Consider the following 18,827-nt stretch of genomic DNA (forward strand, 5'->3'; position numbering starts at 1 on the left):
GGTGATATCTCATAACATGTTTTAATAGTCAGGTCACGATAAAGTAAATGATCAATGTCCACATTTAAAAGCTGCGGTGCTTACCTGCAGTTCCACGGTGTTTTCGCGTTCTGATAAGAAATATAGCTCCAGAAAAAAAACGAGTGTTTATATTCCTCTTTCCAAGTGTTAATCGTCCACACGATGTGACAAGACATTTCTCCCATTAACTGTAACGTAACATCCAAGAGCGCTGATCTTTGACGGAATAACTTCCGATTGGGGATTCACAGACTGATTTATGAGCTAGTAAACTAATGAGACAAACGGAGAGTGATTCAAAACAGCGCGTCTGTGTTTTTCCATTCAGAGATGAGCCTGCTTAGGACCTCCATTCACTAGGTGGCGGAATGATACGAAAGGTGAAGCGGTTACAGTGCCGATATCAGCACAATATCGCATAGGTCTTAGCCAATCAGATTCGAGAACCAGAAAGAACTGTTGTATAATATACAATATACAATATTATTTTAAATATTTTATTATTTTAAATATTAAGTAGATTGTGGTCCCTTACTGTGTAGCGATGTGTGTTTATATTTAAAACTAAAACAAACGTTTGTCTTTATGAAATTTGACATAACTTTTATAAAGTTTGAGTTGGATCACGTAATTTTCTGTTGGCGGGCTTCAGAAAAGGTCACGTGATTTCCGGTAAGGGAACATAGGGACCATCGACGCTCACTGGTTTTTGCGTTGCATTGTGGGATTTTTTTTAAGGGAACGAACGTTCTAGTGCACTGGACGGATTTTGCGATTGAGACAGCCCTTAAAATGGCCGACTCCCTGATCAGTGCCCTAACTACTGAACAAGGGAGCTGATTGAGACACACCACTTGTGTTTGTTGCCTATTGATCTATTGTGCCTCGTTGCTGGTAAGTTTGTGTGAGGGACATGAGGGACTATTTGTTCTTTTTGACTGTACACTTTATATCTGATTCTATTTAGACCATATAGGGACATTAGTTATTTTAGTTTGATTTATTTAGTTGAGTTTATTAAGTAGTTTCCTATATTAAATGTCTTGAATTCTGTTGACAAAAATCACATAACCATAAATATCACATAAAAGGTACAAAAGTTGTCACTGGGACTTTTAAAAAGGTCTTAATATGTACCATTTTGGTACAGATATACCTTTATCAATATACAGCTTCTAGGTACAGAAGTGTACTTTTTGAAAAGGTACTGCCAACTTTTTCATTTTATTTTCATGGTGACTTTAAAAGCATCATTGTATATACTATACAAAATGTGTCAAAATTTTGCCCTATTTTTATTTCTCCAATTTTGTAAAAATGTTTTTAATTTGAATTAATTTTTAATTCTAATTAACAGTTCTTCCACCAAGAATTTTGACATTACTGATTCTGTGTTCACTGGATCCATACCATGTCATTTTACTCTGAGATAAAAGCTCTATGTCCTTTTCAATTCACAATGCCGGAAATGACTGAGGTGTTCCTGAGCAAGGCACCTTTCCCCCAGTTGCTCAGCAGGCACTAAATTGCTCAGTATGTCACTTATTTTTTATGTATGACTGCATCTTTCCAACTTGTTTGTAGTTTACCTTCCTTTAATACTTTATTAAATAACCTATACTTTTACCTTAAAGGAGTATACTTTTACCTTACTTAAGCTTACCTTAAGTAAGCTGCTGTGTGTTTACCATCATTTCTCAAAATATCTTCTTTTGTGTTCATCAGAAAAAAATAAATTCATACAGGTTTAGAACAACATAAGAACGAGTAAATGATGACCGAATTTTCATTTTAAAGTGAATTATTCCTTTAAGATACATTTCTTAAGATGTTTAAACATTATATTTCAGATTTTATCTTTTCTTTGGAAACGTTCATCTATATTTTGTTTATAGCTGCCCTCAGACTATCATGTCTGGTTTTATTAATTCTCACTCAGTAAAGTCTCATCAGTAATGCAGAGAGTGATCTCATCTCTGTGGTTGTTATTCTTAACCCTTATGTGTTGTTGGGGATGTTTTCATCCACTAAAGTTTTTTTGCTCTTAATTTGGCCACAACTTTCAGCAAATTGAATGACTTTTGGTGACAAATCTTATATTTACAAGCATTTTAAGAAAATGCTTTGACATTTTAAAAAAAACACAACCATATACCATGGGAAAATTTACTACCCTTTCTTGTTGTTAGTGGATGAAAACATCCACTAAATTTTATGGGTATAAAAAAGTATCAGATTGATATTTTTTCCTATTTTCTTTCATACATCTGTTAATCAACCTCAGTACTAATCAAAACTACCAAATCTTCCCAAAAATTCAATGATTTTAACTCTTTAATTGCCAAGTTCATAAGTGGTGTCACTGATTTGGAGAAAAATATATATATATATAAAAAGAGATTGTAAACTGATTTTTTAAAACCTTTTTCAGTCTTGGGCATGTCAAAGATTGGTAAAAACATTGGCTTTGATGCATTTTTTTGTTCTCCCTCATTTATTGTTAGTGGCTGTTTTTGCCCCATTGACTTCCATTATAACCACATTTTTTGATTGCAGAGCTATGACACTTTATTATCATGCGTTCTTGAATATTTGTGGTTTTTCCTTTTGCTAAGATGTCAAATTTGTCCTTTTTACTGTTGATCACCATGTGGCACTATTAACCCTTTAGTAGCCCTGTTCAAAAACAAAGCTTAATTTCTGGCTTGTACATTGAGTTATATGGAGTATAACTCTATAATAAAAGTGTATTATTGTGTGTGTGTGTGTGTGTCCCCACAAAGATAGGAATACCAGTATTTTTGTGACCTCATGGGGACATTTTGATGTCACCATGAGGAAACAAGCTTATAAATCAAACGGAATGATGTTTCTTTAAAATGTGAAGTAGTAGAAGGGTTTCTGTGATGGTTGGGGTTAGGGAATGGGGTAGGTTAGGGGAATAGAATATAGAGTTTGTATGGTATAAAATGCATTACGTCTATGGAATGTCCCCATAAAACATGGAAACCAGAATGTGTGTGTGTCTGTGTGTGTGTGTGTGTGTGTGTGTGTGTGTGTGTGAGCATGTGGGTTTTCAAGAAACATATCATTCTGTTTGATTTATAAGCTTGTTTCCTCATGGGGACCTCAAAATGTCCCCACGAGGTCACAAATTTACTGGTATTCCTATCTTTGTGGGGACAATTGGTTCCCACAAAGTGATAATTACCACACACACACACACACACACACACACACACACACACACACACACACACACACACACACACACACACACACACACACACACACACACACTCACACACACACACACACACACACACACACACACACTCACGCACGCATGCACGCACACACACACACACACAAAATAATATGCTTTTATTATTTAGTTAAACTCCATATAATTCAATGTACAAGCCAGAAATTAAGCTTTGTTTTATAGGGCTAGCCTACTAAAGGGTTAATAGTGTCACATGGTGATCAACAATAAAAAATTAAAATTTAACCTCTTTGCAAAAGGAAAAAACACAAACATTCAAGAATGCATGATAATAAGGTATCATGGCTCTGCAATCAAAAAATGTTGTTATAATGGAAGTCAATGGGACAAAAACAGCCACTAACAATAAATGTGGGAGAAAAAATAAAAACTGATGCTACACAAAAACTAAAAATGCATCAAAGCCAATGTTTTTACCAATCTTTGACATGCCCAAGACATAAAGAAAAAATCCAGTTTACAATCACTATTTACATCGAAAATTAGTCATTTTGTGTTTTTCCCCCAAATCAGTGACACCACTTATGAACTTGGCAATTAAAGAGTTAAAATCATGGATTTTTTTTTTTAAAGATTTGGTAGTTTTGATCAGTATTGAAGTTGACTAACAGATTTATTAAAAAAATTGAAAAAATATTAATCTGATACATTTTTACAGCTGTTTAATTTAGTGGATGTTTTCATTCACGAACAACACGAAAGGGTAAATTTGAACAATGCACAAATGTTAGGTCCCCGTTTATAAATGTAATAGTTTTGTATTGTGTCTTGTGTTTGGGTCATGTCTTTTATTTTGAATCATGCTGTATTTTGTAATTCATGTGTCATTTCCTGTTGTCTTGCTTTTATAGGGATTGTAGTTCGATCATGTTTCTTCGCCCTAATGTTTCCAGAATGTCAAAAACATCTTGTCTGAAAACAATTATGCCACTTTTTAAGCCTGGCCAACATCATGTATGTTTATTTAACCTGTTCTCACCATATAATGAAATAAAGGATTACATTCATTGCATTTTTTAGCTTTAAACCATTATTGAATTCATCATTACACACAAGTTAACCGGCCCAGAAATCACACTTCATATTTATATTTCACATTCATTAATACTGGGAAAATTAAAGAATTTGACCATGTAAACGAAAAAAATTATGAACAATTAATTTTTTTCCTTGTGCCTCCAGCTCAGCTCAAAATAATCTTGTTACTGTGGTTTCAACAGTGAACTATGTAACATTGACATATAGGAAATAAACTGTTTAAGGAAATTAAAAGGGGAAGTTTGGTTTTTGAAGACAAACAGCTTACTGGAATCCCAGAATAAGATCACTGATACCATCTCTTCATTACTCTGAAAGTTTAAACATTACTGAGTGAGGACTAATAAAACAATGAGGGACTGTTTATGTATTTCTCTCTTTATGCTTCACATCAGTGCAGGTGAGCGGAAAACTACACAACCTTTTTTAAGAAAAATTTAAGTCAGATTAATGTTACATTACTCATTTTAAAGATGTAATTTAAGTTTACAGAATGATATCTTACAATTCCCATCAAAGTTTGCAAACAAAACAGATGTTTCAAAGATAAATATCAGTGTTCTTGAGTCTTATACACTCTTAGAAAGGATGTGTAAATTTTTTACACATCTTTTTGTGTTAAGCTATTAACACACTATGTGTAATTTTTGTTGATTTTGTGTTAAAATAAAACACAAGTTGTGTTAAAAGTAACACAAAATGTGTTGTTTTAATAATAACACAGAGATGGGTGGATTCGGGGACAACGCATTTTGTGTTTTGTGTTTGATAAGTATGACATCATCATGCAAAACCCTGAACATTAACTCTATTAAACAAATATACTCTGAATATTGCAAAAGTAGTTATTAAACATCATGTCCATCATGTTTCATATGAACACATTTTCAGATATTTTAGAAAATGTCTTAGCTCTTCCAAGCTTTATAACGGTTGAATATTGTGCATCCATCCTTCATAAAAGTAATCAAAATGGCTCCACGGGGATAAATAAAGACCTTTGGAAGGTAATCGGTGGGATTTTGTAAGAGAAATATCCATATTTAAAACTTTATTCATGAAAATAACAAGCTTCCGTTAGAAGCCAATGTGCGTAATGTTGTGTATCGTCAACGTGATCTATAAATACATCTATAAATACGTGTGTATTTTTACGTTTCAGTGTGGTTGTACAGCGATTTTTGTGTGAGCATATCAGTGAACACCCCTGACCACTCGGTGAGTTTCACGTATTTTAAAACGAAAGTTTAATGCATTTTAGGAAGGATTGTTCCAGTGCACCTATAGACCCATTGTAGAGGTGGGAGGTGAAACAACAAACACCTGAAAATTCTCGGGGCAGCCGCATATGTCAAAATTTCAGTCAAAACCTTTCTATTTCATCATAGACAATCTGAAAACAGGGCTTTAAGTGTAAAATACCGAACTTGTCCTTTAATGCATTCTTAGAAAGTATGTGTTCGGAAATAGATCACATATTCAATCGTTATAAAGCTTGGAAGAGCTAGGACATTTCCAAAAATATCTGAAAATGTCTGAAAGATCTAAACAGATTTCAAATCACAGCAGTTTTTTGATTATGATTGTATGTTTTAATCTAAAGCGTTCATTAAAAGCTGATTTAACTCTCTTGTTTACAGGCTGTAATCTCACAAATGATCATAAGACAATAGTAGTAACAGGATACACAGGTGGTTCAGTCCTGTTGCCCTGCTCCTGTGATGACCCAAAGTCTACAGTTAACACATTTAAATGGGGGACTGCCACTGTAAACCAAATGATGAATGTATTTGAACATGAAAAATACAGAGGCAGACTTAAACTGTTTAACGAAACATCTCCAGCAAATCTGTCTCTTCTTATTTCTGACCTCAGAAAGGAAGATAAAGGGATCTATGGATGTTATAGTGGACCACGTAGTTTTACAGATGTTTTCTTAACAGTTAAAGGTAAATTATGATTCTTCTTAAACTCTCATAAATCTGATCTAAACATAATGTAGATTTTTCAACAATTTAGATAAATAAAAAGGGGTTTCCTTTTTTGTCCAATTCTCATCAAATTCAGCTCAGATGTTTTGGCTATGTAAGGAAAAAGTTATCTTTTATTTTATATTTGTTTGTTTGTTTTTAAACCATTTCCTGTAACGGAAAAAATAAAATACTTGTATTTATAGCTTGTCATCTAATGAATGAATCCCACCTAGAAACCTGTTGATTTAATATTCACTCTGCTTTATTTTTGCAACTGTTGTTAAAGGTTTACATAATCGGGTTTTCACGTGGTTTAAATTTAAATATGATCATAATTTGTATCCTTATGTTCTCAGGATGTGATTTGAATCGGCGGACACACACAGTTGAGGTGACTGGATATTTAGGAGAGTCTGTAGTTCTGCCCTGCTCCTGTACTGAACCACTGGCTAAACCTGACCAGATTAAATGGAAGTTCGTAGACAAAGAATATGAAGAAATTTACCCATCTGAACACAGTGAGAGGTACAAGAACAGACGTAAACTGTTAAATGAAACCACACCAGGAAATCTCTCTCTACATCTCTCCTTACTGACCAAAGAAGACAAAGGAGTCTATCAGTGTTTTGTGTCATCTAACAACTATATCTACATCAGACTTCATGTTGAAGGTAAGTTTATTTTTCTATGTGTTGTTCCTTTAATCAACATTATTTTTTGTTTTTTTAAATTCCAAACTGTTAAAAGCTGAGGTATAGTTGTAAGATAACAGATGTTGTGCTGTGTTACAGTGTTGTATATTCACTAACAATTTTACTCTGAACAGAGAAACCACAGGTCCATACAATCTATTCATCAACACATCAACCTTCACAACAAACACATGAGCTTAAAACAACTCAACAACCAGAAGGCACATTAACACATCAACCACATCAGTGTAAGTAATTAATATTTAGTTTTAGAAAAATGATAAATAATTTTCATCTGTCAAGTGTTTCTAATTAGGTAGACAAAAGCTTATGTATACATAATCTAAAAGCATTTTATTATACATGCAGCTTTTATGATTTTTTATCATTTTATAAACTATTGAATATTTGAAAATTAGCCTCATACACAGACCTGTATAAATGAAGTGTGATTAAATATATAACTTTAGGTTTAATTCACTTTTACAACACCTAAACTGTATAATCTACCTTCCAGAGGTGGACACTAGGTATTTTTACTTTCTACATAAAAGTAAATTTTTAAGTATTCGTATTTTATCAGTGTCTTTCTTAGGAAAACATACATTCCAAAGCATATTATCATAATTTTGACTCCACTACATTTCATAATTTTAAGTTTTTGGTTTATATTTAATATTTAGGTACATTAAACATCTAATATTTTTTTTACTTTTATTTAAGTAAAAAGTACTTTTGTACTTTTACTCAAGAAAAGTAAAAGTACACAATTTTTATGTAATTAGGTATTAAATCAATTTTAATATACAATATAAAAGGAATACACAGTATGATTCTATGCTTTAGAATGTAGTGAACATTTTTTTAGTAAAGTAAAGTAACTTTTTCCCCAAGACAAACACTCTGATAAAGCACAGATGCTTGGAAAATTTACTGAAAATACTCAAGTAGTGTCCGCCTCTGACACCTTTCCACATACATCTTTACTTTTTAAATTTTGTTATGTTACATTCTGATACAATACAGTTCACTTTGCATTGTGTCAGTACTGAAGCAATGAGAAACATATCCAATTATGCAGTGCTTATAATGGACTTGAAGTGTCTTTGCTGGTAAAGAGTATGGGCATCTGGAGATCGGAAATGTAAAAGCACAAGTCATATGGTTAAAGTGGAGATGGGTGGGCTTATTAACTCTTTCCTCACCAACGTTTTTTTAAAAACTTGCCAGTGCCAGCATTTCAGATATTCACAAAGTTAAATGCCTTCCAGAAAATGTTCTTCTTTAAATATAGAAACATACATCAAATGAAGGAACAGACCCTCTGTTTTTAAACAAACAAACAAAAAACATTTCATTTGTTCTCTTTTATCACCTCTACAGTATGTGTAGGTTTCTTCAAAAATACCACATTTTAAGCAAAAAGGACTTTTGTAAGAGAACAGATACAGAGCCATTATCAAAACATTTTTGATCATTACATTTTTTTACTGTTTTTGGATCAGTGGATGCTTCAATATTTTATAATTTGGGTAAGAGTGCCACCTAATGGATAATAACGAAAATGTGGATTGCCAAGAAAACTCGTCATTTGTAGTGAAGCGTTTTCTCTTAATGGACGAGTTAACTCCTCAATGCACTGTAAATGCAGCCTCGCTTTAATTAAGCTAACAGGACCCGACTTTGTAAGGCAGGAACATCCAGGCTATAAAATCTAACAAATGTGGACTGCAAGGAGCATCCGGCCCCGAAATGGAAACCCCTGCAGACCATGCCCAGGATGAAACCAGACCCGTATAGAGTGGGCTCTAACACCAAGATGGCACTGCTCATTTAGGGAAGTGTATGCCAATGTAATGGCATCGACAATCCAGTTGGATATCCTCTGCTTAGTGATAAGCATACCCAATGACCGATCTGCAAACAGCTGTTCTGACTTCCTTAAGAAAGCATAGTGGTTCATGTAAACTCCAAGGGCTCTAACAGGGCAGAGAGGGATAGGTTGCGGTTTGCCATCAGCTGAGGGGAGAGTGAGCAGAGAAATCATTTGGACCCTAAATGGTGTCGATAGGACTTTGGGGACATACCCCGCCCTCAGCCTAAGGACTGCTTTACTGTCAATATGGGCCAAATTGCAAACATGAAGAGACTAGAGAAAGCATGCAAATCACCAACCTGTTTAACCATTGCTAGCGCGAGGAGGGGAGGTTTTAAATGAGAGGGCTTGCAGGACCGCCTGTTCGAGTGGTTTAAAGGGAGGGCCTAGCACCTTTGAGAAATCTCTCTGTCCCTAGAGGCATAAAGGTTGACATCGAGGGCAGGTTCCACTGTTCCCACACTGAAAAAAATGATTCATTCAATTTTAATCAATTTTTTAAGGTAAGTGGTTGCAATCAATTTATTTAAGCTACATTTAAACAAAAAAAGATTACTAAAATAAAATAAAAAAACTTTTGTATAAATGTAGCTTAAATAAATTGATTGCAACCTCTTACCTTAAAAAATTGAGTAAATTGAATGAATAATTTTTTTTCAGTGCACTGGAGATGCCAGATCGTCCCTGTCACCTGAAAGAGGAGATCTTTCCTCAGCGATATCCCCCAGGGTCGATGATTTGGTTAATTTTTATATGGGTTATTTAGCTGTTATAAAGAGATGGCTGATCCAGACAAATCTGCCGAAAACGCCTTCATTTTCCTAGTCACATTTTCATTTTCTTAGTCACAAGTGTTTTGTCTTATACAGATAAAGGTAATGGTTCAATTAAAGGACTGTGTTAAAAGTAGGTTACCTGCTGTAAAATTAACAAACTATTAATAGACCTGGATGTTGCCAAGGCACAAGAGTTATAAAATAATATTTAATTGGGAGATTAGCTTTCATTTGGACTAATGGCTTAAAGCAATAGACTGTATATTCACACAAAACCATACTGCAGCAGGCCACCTTTGGTCCTGTATTTCAGAGTGACAAAGTTGGCAACCCTAGCTGTATTATAAGCAAAGATATATACACTAGATGGAACTTGGGGTTCTAATTATGCGTCAAAACCGCCAATCTTGGAACAGGGGTCTTGTCATAGGAAGTAGCTAGGTGCTATCTCCGCCTGTACTTTGGATTCATGGATGATGCCAGACATCTTTGCTGTGTATAGGCCTACTAGCACTATGCATTACAGTTAGAAAAAGTAGATTTTCATTATATCAAAACTTTTATGCTCAATGCTAAATACATGTCTGACTGTCGAAACGAACTAAAAGAAAACCAAGAAAATCGCATTCATAACGATTTATGGTGATTTTACATCAAGATATTGAATAAATTAATGATCTAATGTAGTGTTCACTGCATATGAATTTTCGGTTTCTTTTTTACTTGTATTTTGAATTAGGCATTGAATTGTGTTTTAGAAGTGAATAATGTTTTCTAAAAATAACTAACCCTGTGTTTTAATCTTTCAGTGTATAACTTTAATATAACTGTGTATAATTGTGTAACTTTAATATAGTTGTTTATATTTACTGTCAAACTGTATAAAAGGTGTATATTTACCTCTAACCCCTCGTTCAGACAGCCAACGACATTATCGCTGTGTGTCGCTTGTCTCTTTCAATGAGGCGTTTCTAAATCTGCTTGTCATAAACAAATGAGTACCATCTACGCCAGTAACTGACGAGAGAAGGATGACGTGAACTCCACTGCTTTGTTCTCATTGGTAGTCGCTCCCGAAAGTCGCTCGACATTTGCATAAAGTTAAACTTTTCTTAACTTTCTCGCGTCGCTGGACACGCCCATACGGTCGCCAACGGTCACTGTCGCTCGTGTCGCCGGAAGTCGCCAGGTTTCCATTGAAATGAATGAGATCGCGTCGCTCTGCTACTGCTTGTCGTTGGCTGTCTGAACGAGGGGTAAGGTACACATTGGTACCTTACAAGTGCATACATACTGGTACATCAAAGGTACATTTCTGTAACCTACCTAAATGGTACATTTGGAAAGGCACTGTCCATCTCGTGACAACTTTTGTACCTGTTTGGATGTTGTTGTGAATGTTGTGCATTGGTTGTTTTTTATTCATGTGTGGGTATTTCTGTTTCTTTACAGATGTTGTTATATTAATAGCAGTATTTGTCTCTGTACTGTTATTGGCGATATTGGCGTTATTGGTGATATTTATTATGCGCTCTGGAAAGCGCTCTGAAAAGCTTGATTCTGATTGGCCAGTGGCGACATTACGAGGTATGTTATGTACTGTACAGTGATAAGGTACAGCAGCCTTATAGCTAACTTTGTATTGATGTACCAGCTGTAACAATCGCTTTATGAATTTATAACACAGACTCATCCAGGTGCTGTGAGTCACATTGACAGCTGCAGTTTAATACTTTCAAATAAACCAATATAAATAGGCATAATAATTAATAACATATATGAGATTTAAAAATGATCAAACCAAACTGCGTCTTATTTAAACGTTGTGTCTTGTCTTAAAGAGTTTGTATTCTAACAAACGAAAGATTTTAATTTGTTAAAATAATGAGCTAATAAAATGTTTAATTTTATTATAAAATATAAGACTAATATAAAACTTGTTGAACTTTAATCTTACATGTGCAAAAGCTTGTCTAAAATCATCCAGTGAATTTACTTTTACAGTCTAATGATTTCTGATCAGACAACATTAAATAACTGATGCATGTCAGTGAGACGGTACTGTTCACTGTAAAAAATCCAACTTTAAAATGTTCATTCAACAAAGAACAGTAAGTAACTTGAACAAAGATTTCTTTGATGAAGGGCGTCAGTTGATTATTTTGTGTTCACTGAATGAAAAGAGCATAATCATTCAGCTAACAAATATTATTTTGTTGACTGGACTTAGATGAAAAAGTTTTTGTCCAATTCGTTCACCCAACTTGCCAACCTGAGAAATCTGAACAAGCAATTTAAAAAAAAACAATGGTCGGAATGGTTCCCAGCATGCATTGCGACATGTTCACTTCTTTGGTTAATATTTACTAAAAAAGATGACTGTTTTAATGTTTGCTGGATTTATTTATGTTGTTATGTTGTTAATGTTAGTTATATGTTGTATTTAGAGTAATTTTTAAAGAATTATGTTTGTTCATTGTTACCATGATTGAGAAGTGTGTGTTCAGTGTAGAGGGCAGCACAATGAGTTAGCGCGCATCATTGTTGCCTCACAGCAAAAAAAGGTCTCTGTTTCAAAAAAGGACTAAGTCAGACAAAGACTTTGTTAAGGAGACCTTTCTTTGTGGAGTATGCATGTTCTCTCTGTGACATTGTGGGTTCACTCCCACAGTCCAAAACATGCAGATCGTTTATCCTAAGCGACTTATACTGCATTAAAAGCTAGACATTTTTATCAGTACCTGTGTTCCCTGGGTTTGAACCCATGACCTTTTGCGCTGCAAACACAATGTTCTACCACTGAGCTACACAGGAACACAAGAACTGTCCTTTACCCAACTTGTATGTGTATTAACTTTATGGATAGATACTGGAATACAGTTGTAATAGTTGAGAGGACTTAAGTCACTAGTTGAGTAAACTTAGAAATTTGCTAATAGCCTAATCAGTTTAAGTTGGTTCAACTTTTGGTGTAAGTTGTCATTGCTCAGTAAATTGAGTTAGGTGAACTACATCATCCAAAAGTTGAGTAAACTCAAAAAAGCTGTGCAGCAAGTTGCCTTGAAAATGTAAGTTAAGTCAACTTTTTATTTTTTACAGTGTTCTCATCCTAAGCAAATACTTGTATGTGCAATGGTATTCATTTAAAAACCACAAAACAGAAACTCTTTCAAATAGTTATATAACAACATACTAATAAGTCTCCCACTTTCTTATCTTAATTAAAAATGCATACAATAACCCATTATTTGGATATTTACTTTTATTATTCAGTCTCATGCAAAACATGGAACTGGAAATCCCAGCCCAGTTTTAGCAATATTGCTTTAATACAACACAAATCATTCATGTACTCCCAACTTAAGTGAGTCATGTTTACATAGGTTGATTTAAAACACATATGAAAAAGCCTGTGTGAAACCACTAAGTATTTTTATTAAAACCAAAAACTTATTAAATGTGCAAAAAAATTAATTATGTTAGGGTCAGAATATTTTTTTCACTGCACAGTAAATGTCAAAAAACAGCATGTTTAGTGATAATAGACTGATCTTTATACTGACTTAATTCACAACTTGCTGACATGTTTTATGTTGTAGGAGATATTCGGGTGACCAGTGATGCAGCAGAACTAATATGAGCACTGGAATATGAGGTGAGCAAAATGTATTGAAATATGCCATGATGTGTGTGTAAATGTAGATATTTAAGTTAAGTCAGGTCAAATTTATTCAACATTGTTTCATTGTTACAAACTGCTTTTTGTCTTTCTCATAGGATGAATATTCTGCTGTATTCTTTGTTAAAACATCCACGCCTGCTGCCATACTGAATATACCAGTATTGAATATGTACAATAAATTTTAGATTTGATTTTTAAATTCATATGTTTCTCTTATCTGTGACCTTGCAATTTTAAGGGAACTCGAATTTTGTATATAAAGAAATTAGCCTTATAGCAATGTCTATATTTGTAGCTGGAGTGTACATTTCATTTTTATGTGTATGCTTATAATTTAATAATTTGATATAATTTTTTAGCTGGTAGGCAAAAAATACATAAATGTGTACAATGTAAATGATAATATTTTAAATAAGTTATAAACACATACACGCTGAATACACTGAATATGTGAATAAAATCTATTAAGTCTGTCTGTCTCTTACAAAGTTTAAATAACACAGATTACAGCAGATGTGTTATAAGTGCTTTTTAAAACCATATGTGGTATTTCTGTGTATGATAGTGATTGTGGCTTCATGGGATACATAACCCGACATAAATATAGGTATGAAAGTGAGAGATCAAGAGATACTGTAATGAATTCAAAAGAGTTAAAAATTAGACATTTTATAAATATTTAACATTATTTAACAGTTTTAATTTAATATTCAATGAAATTAATTGAATTAAGTTTAGCAGGAGCATGGTTCTGTAATTCGGCACCTATACAGCCATACGGCTGTATGCACTGTGAGTACCATGAGAGGGCACTAATGTGTTCTCACCCCCCACAACATTTAGGCATAAGTTCATAACAAGTCTTTACATGCAAAATGGTTGAACAAGTTCTCATAATACAGGGAATGGTCCAGGCCCGGCTGCAGGATGAAATCACTGAGGGGAGGGGCATGTGAAATTGTTGAGGGGCTTATCTTTATACCATCAATGATACACTGAGATCTTGCTTTGAAAAGACATATTTTTAAATGCAGCACTCCATAAAACACTCCATATGCAACTGCACAGCACAGGTAACCAGAAACTCACAAATGATGATAGATCATGAGATATTATTTGATAGTTATTTGATATTATTTTGATATTTTGACTATTAATTCACAATGCCAGCAGGAAACAACCAAGGTGTTCTTGAGCAAGGCACCTTTCCCTCAGTTGCCCAGCAGGTACTAAATTGCTGCCTATTGCTCAGTATATGTCACTTTATATATTTTTAATGTATGACTGCATCTGTCTAAGTTGTTTGTCCTAAACCTTCCTTATTTATCATGACTGGCTTTATTAATTCTCACTCAGTAAAGTCTCATCACTCACAGTAATACAGGGACGTAACAGTCATCTCATCTCTGTGGTTTTAATTCTTAAAAAATGTTAGGTTCCCATTTATAAATGTAATAGTTTTTATTGCATCTTGTGTTTGGGTAATGTCTTTTATTTTGAATCATGCAGTATTTTGTAATTAATGTTGTGTAATTTCCTCTTGTCTTGTTTTCATGGGTATTGTAGTTCGGTCATGTTTCTTCGCCCTAATGTTTCCAGAAACATTTTGTCTAAAAACAATTATGACACTTTTTAGGGCCAACTTCATGTATGTTTTAAAACCTTGAATGCAACAGCCAAAAAATGTTTATCTACTTAAAACTATTTAAAAAATGGTGCAGACAGATCAATGCATGGATGTATTAACCAAAGCTTCTTCTTGAAAGGATTCAATGCTTTTATTTGCCACAGTACACTGTAAACCCGAATAAGTTGGGATTACTCAAAAAATTTGAGGTAATCAGTTGCCTCAAATCTTTTGAGTTTTGATGATCCTGATTTTAATTATGCAGAACTTCTAAGTTTTGAGTTTCTGGTTCTCATTTATGTTAATTGGACCTAACTGAAAGTACTAAGTTAGTTCACACAAACATTTTAATTACTACACAGTTATATTTTGAGTTTTTGCATATCAAACATTTTAATTACTACACAGTTATATTTTGAGTTTTTGCATATCAAACATTTTAATTACTACACAGTTATATTTTGAGTTTTTGCATATCAAACATTTTAATTACTACACAGTTATATTTTGAGTTTTTGCATATCATACATTTTAATTACTACACAGTTATATTTTGAGTTCTTGCAACTCAAACATTTAATTTACTAAACTTGTGTATTTTTAGTTCTTGCAAATCATGTGTGTCATTTACTATACTTTTCTATTTGAGTTCTTGCTAAGCAAATTATTTATTTTCTATATCAGGTTAAATCAACTTCTAAAATCTTTATCAAAATGCTTCAGCAATTTCACAGAAACACATGACATATGTAATAAAATTTTGGCAATTTATTTCACAAAAGGATTGCTCCACAGCACATTTCATACATTTAAACTAGCATGAGACAGTTGCATTAAACATCTCTCTTAAATTTACAAATGTGACACAATCTGCAGTCAAAAATTAAAGTCTGTTTAGCAACCCACAAAAGTAAAGTTACCCTTTTAATGGGTTCAAGGTAACATAACTGTTTAATAGCATTTAATATTTTTCAGTCAAAAATTAAATTCTCTTAGCAACACAACATACCTTTTAACAGGCTCAAACTGTTTAACAGCATTTTATAAAATGAGAAATGAGCAAGTAATGCTTAACAGCCAACTTCATATATTAACACCACACAGTTGCATTAAACATGACAATTTCTTAAACTGAACCGGTTTGTTAATACAATAACTTGTCAATAAGAACTAAGAAGATATAAGTAAAAAATCAAAGTAACATCAGTTAGATAACATTTAAGTAACTCTTTTTGTCTTTTGTGTGTGCTGAGGTAGTACAAGGTATGCTTCACATCAACTCGTTCTTTAAGGTTTGCAGGCGAGGAGACAGTTTCCCACCTTCCATGCCAAGCTAAAGTTTTTTGCACAAATACAAATGTTTTTTGCAAGTCCTTTTGGAATATGTATGTGAAAAGCATACTGGAATCCAAACAGGACAAGAAAGGCCTCTGGAAGTTGGTTGTGGGTGGGGAGTGGACCAATTCGTCCTCAAGAACAACAGAGACATTCACTGGGTCACTATGCATTTGGGCATTAGAGCTGTAATGCACAACCGTATATTGCTCCAGTGGCTCCTTCTCAATGTGCACTTCAGAATCATCAAGCTAAAAAATCAGAAACAAAAAAGATTAAGAACATGAAAATGATGCTTCCAGAATTTAGTACATCACTTATTAGGAATTATCCGTTACATGGCTTCTACACAGGTGACTTTTGAGTTCACCGAATGTGTGAAACATGCAGGGGCAATCATGATACATACATGGAAGTGGACTTATTTTTGAGCAGTGTCTATGTTCTAGTGTGTGGTGTCTGAGGAGGTGGAGTCTTGAACGATGAATCTTTTTACACCCTGCACTCCCAGTCTATCATCTTATTTGAAATCTGAAAAGAAACATTAACATGGTTAAACACTATGATTCAAACAGTAATAGCAAGCAGGATCTAAGAATAAACAGGTAGCAAATGCAACAATTCTCTCTCATTAAAACACATACATTGACAAATGCAATATAATGCATATTAATAGTATACATATGTGTCTCATTTACATCTCATTGCGTGATATTGAGTTAATCACTTAAACTGCCATGTGCACAACGATTCACATTAACCACTGTTTATTACTTTTAGACCAGTCATTTAACACATCGACTAATAGTATAAACACAAACTTAAAAACCCTGATCAATACATATAAAACTTGCATTGCCATAACCTTAATATACACATCATTAGAAACAATCATTTTGACCACGCTCAAGTTATCGTCACATTGGGAGGGGGGGATTCACGTGCGCCACGCGTGACCTACTTTTCATTAAACACAGTTTAGCTACTTTTTAAAGGGGACATATTATGAAAATCTGACTTTTTCCATGTTTAAGTGCTATAATTGTGTCCCCAGTGCTTCTATCAACCTAGAAAATGTTAAAAAGATCAACCCAATAACTTAGTTTTGGTAAACCATTTTCTGCAAGCATGTGAAAAAATAGGTCATTGTAATTTGGCCCTTATTGTGATGTCAGAATAAGGTAATACCGCCCCCTTTATCTGCACTATCCAACCACAGCACAACCATTTAGTACGGAGAGAAAGAGAGAGATAAAATATTTCACAGCACAATTGAGTTTCAATTGCAACAAACCACCATCATTGTGATCAGTGGTTGCACTTCATCCGCTCATTTGCATTTTAAATGACACACCCAAAACGGCACACTTTTGCTCAGACCTATTTTAGACTTAGTTTACATCTTAAAAAAAATCTCATAATAGGTCCCCTTTAACTAATAAAGTGCATAAAACAAACTCATAATAATTCCCACAACAGTCACTGAAGCATTAAAGCAATAAATAATAGGTTTTCTAGGGGTTTTACCTGCAATAAGGGAACAGGTATAGAGACAAATGCTGCGTCCGAAACAGCCTACTACTTACTATATAGTACGCGAAAAGCAGTAGGCGAGGCGAGTAGTATGTCCGAATACATAGTATTCGAAAAACAGTATGCGAAAAGTACCCGGATGACCTACTACTTCCGGCTAGATTTTGCAGTGTGCATACGATGGACGCTTCACTATCCCATGATGCCCCGGGAGAGGAGTTATCCAACGAAGAAGACGAGGCATGCGGTTGTTTTCGCGCTGAAATGACATGACGTGATGACGACGTATATCACGTGATGTAGCAACATGGCGGATGTAGTACGTCCGAATCTCATTCATACTACCAGGATTCATACTATACAGTACCTACTGTTTTAACGCTAAGTAAGTAGGTACTTCATCTAATTCAGTACCTACTATACAGTATGCGGTTTCGGACGCAGCCAAAGAAACACGCTGAGTTTCCCTCGATCAGTGTATTGCTCTATGATACTAAAGGAACGCGTGCTTGACCCTAGTCACCTGTCAACGCCCCCTACTGGAATCTTCCAGTACTGCAGTCACTAAATTCCCTAGCCAAATATGCCATTACTCACAAAAGACAGCAACAATGTGACAACGCATCTAAAAATATTATATCTACATCACATCTAACTGTTAAACACAATTATGTACATGAAAAGTAAACATAATAGATGTATTTAGAATTGATACATTGAGGTGACACTTACAGCACCCCATGAAGCGACCGATCCGTCATGAGGAGAAGAACTCAACGCGAGCAGCTTACGTGAACACGGATGACGTCAGACGCAAAATCTCTAAACTGAGGGATTTTAAGTTGGAGTACATTAAAGAGACAGTTAGTGCAAATTAAAAACAACATGCATTCATCTAACTTAAAAAGTTTAATTTGTACAAACTCATAAATATCTGAAAGTTCTAAATACTCAACAAGGTTAATTAATTTGAACTTATTGTAATGAT

General features: G+C 34.2%; 1 protein-coding gene and 1 long non-coding RNA gene across 3 annotated transcripts; one reads left to right on the top strand and one right to left on the bottom strand.

Annotated features, from left to right (window-relative positions):
• Positions 1-4,541: 4,541 nt before the first annotated feature.
• LOC129429195 (polymeric immunoglobulin receptor) lies at positions 4,542-13,817 on the top strand. 2 transcript variants are annotated; one of them, XM_073866051.1, is made up of 7 exons: positions 4,542-4,745; positions 6,221-6,294; positions 6,675-6,989; positions 7,145-7,258; positions 11,115-11,249; positions 13,262-13,317; positions 13,440-13,817. In XM_073866051.1, the coding sequence occupies exons 1-6, from the start codon at positions 4,711-4,713 to the stop codon at positions 13,300-13,302; spliced, it is 714 nt and encodes a 237-aa protein (XP_073722152.1). In that variant the 5' UTR covers positions 4,542-4,710; the 3' UTR covers positions 13,303-13,317; positions 13,440-13,817. The 2 variants fall into 2 exon arrangements, with proteins under 2 accessions (XP_073722152.1, XP_073722151.1); XM_073866050.1 differs by having other exon boundaries at positions 4,558-4,745; positions 5,986-6,294.
• A 1,907-nt stretch (positions 13,818-15,724) lies between these two features.
• On the bottom strand, positions 15,725-18,494 carry LOC141363410 (uncharacterized). The gene is made up of 3 exons (XR_012368916.1): positions 17,834-18,494; positions 16,716-16,837; positions 15,725-16,557 (listed from the first exon to the last, which is right to left on the bottom strand). It is a non-coding gene; the product is annotated as an uncharacterized lncRNA (long non-coding RNA).
• Between the last annotated feature and the right edge of the window lie 333 nt (positions 18,495-18,827).

The sequence above is a fragment of the Misgurnus anguillicaudatus genome, unplaced genomic scaffold, assembly GCF_027580225.2.
Source record: "Misgurnus anguillicaudatus unplaced genomic scaffold, ASM2758022v2 HiC_scaffold_34, whole genome shotgun sequence".
Lineage (NCBI taxonomy): Eukaryota > Metazoa > Chordata > Actinopteri > Cypriniformes > Cobitidae > Misgurnus > Misgurnus anguillicaudatus.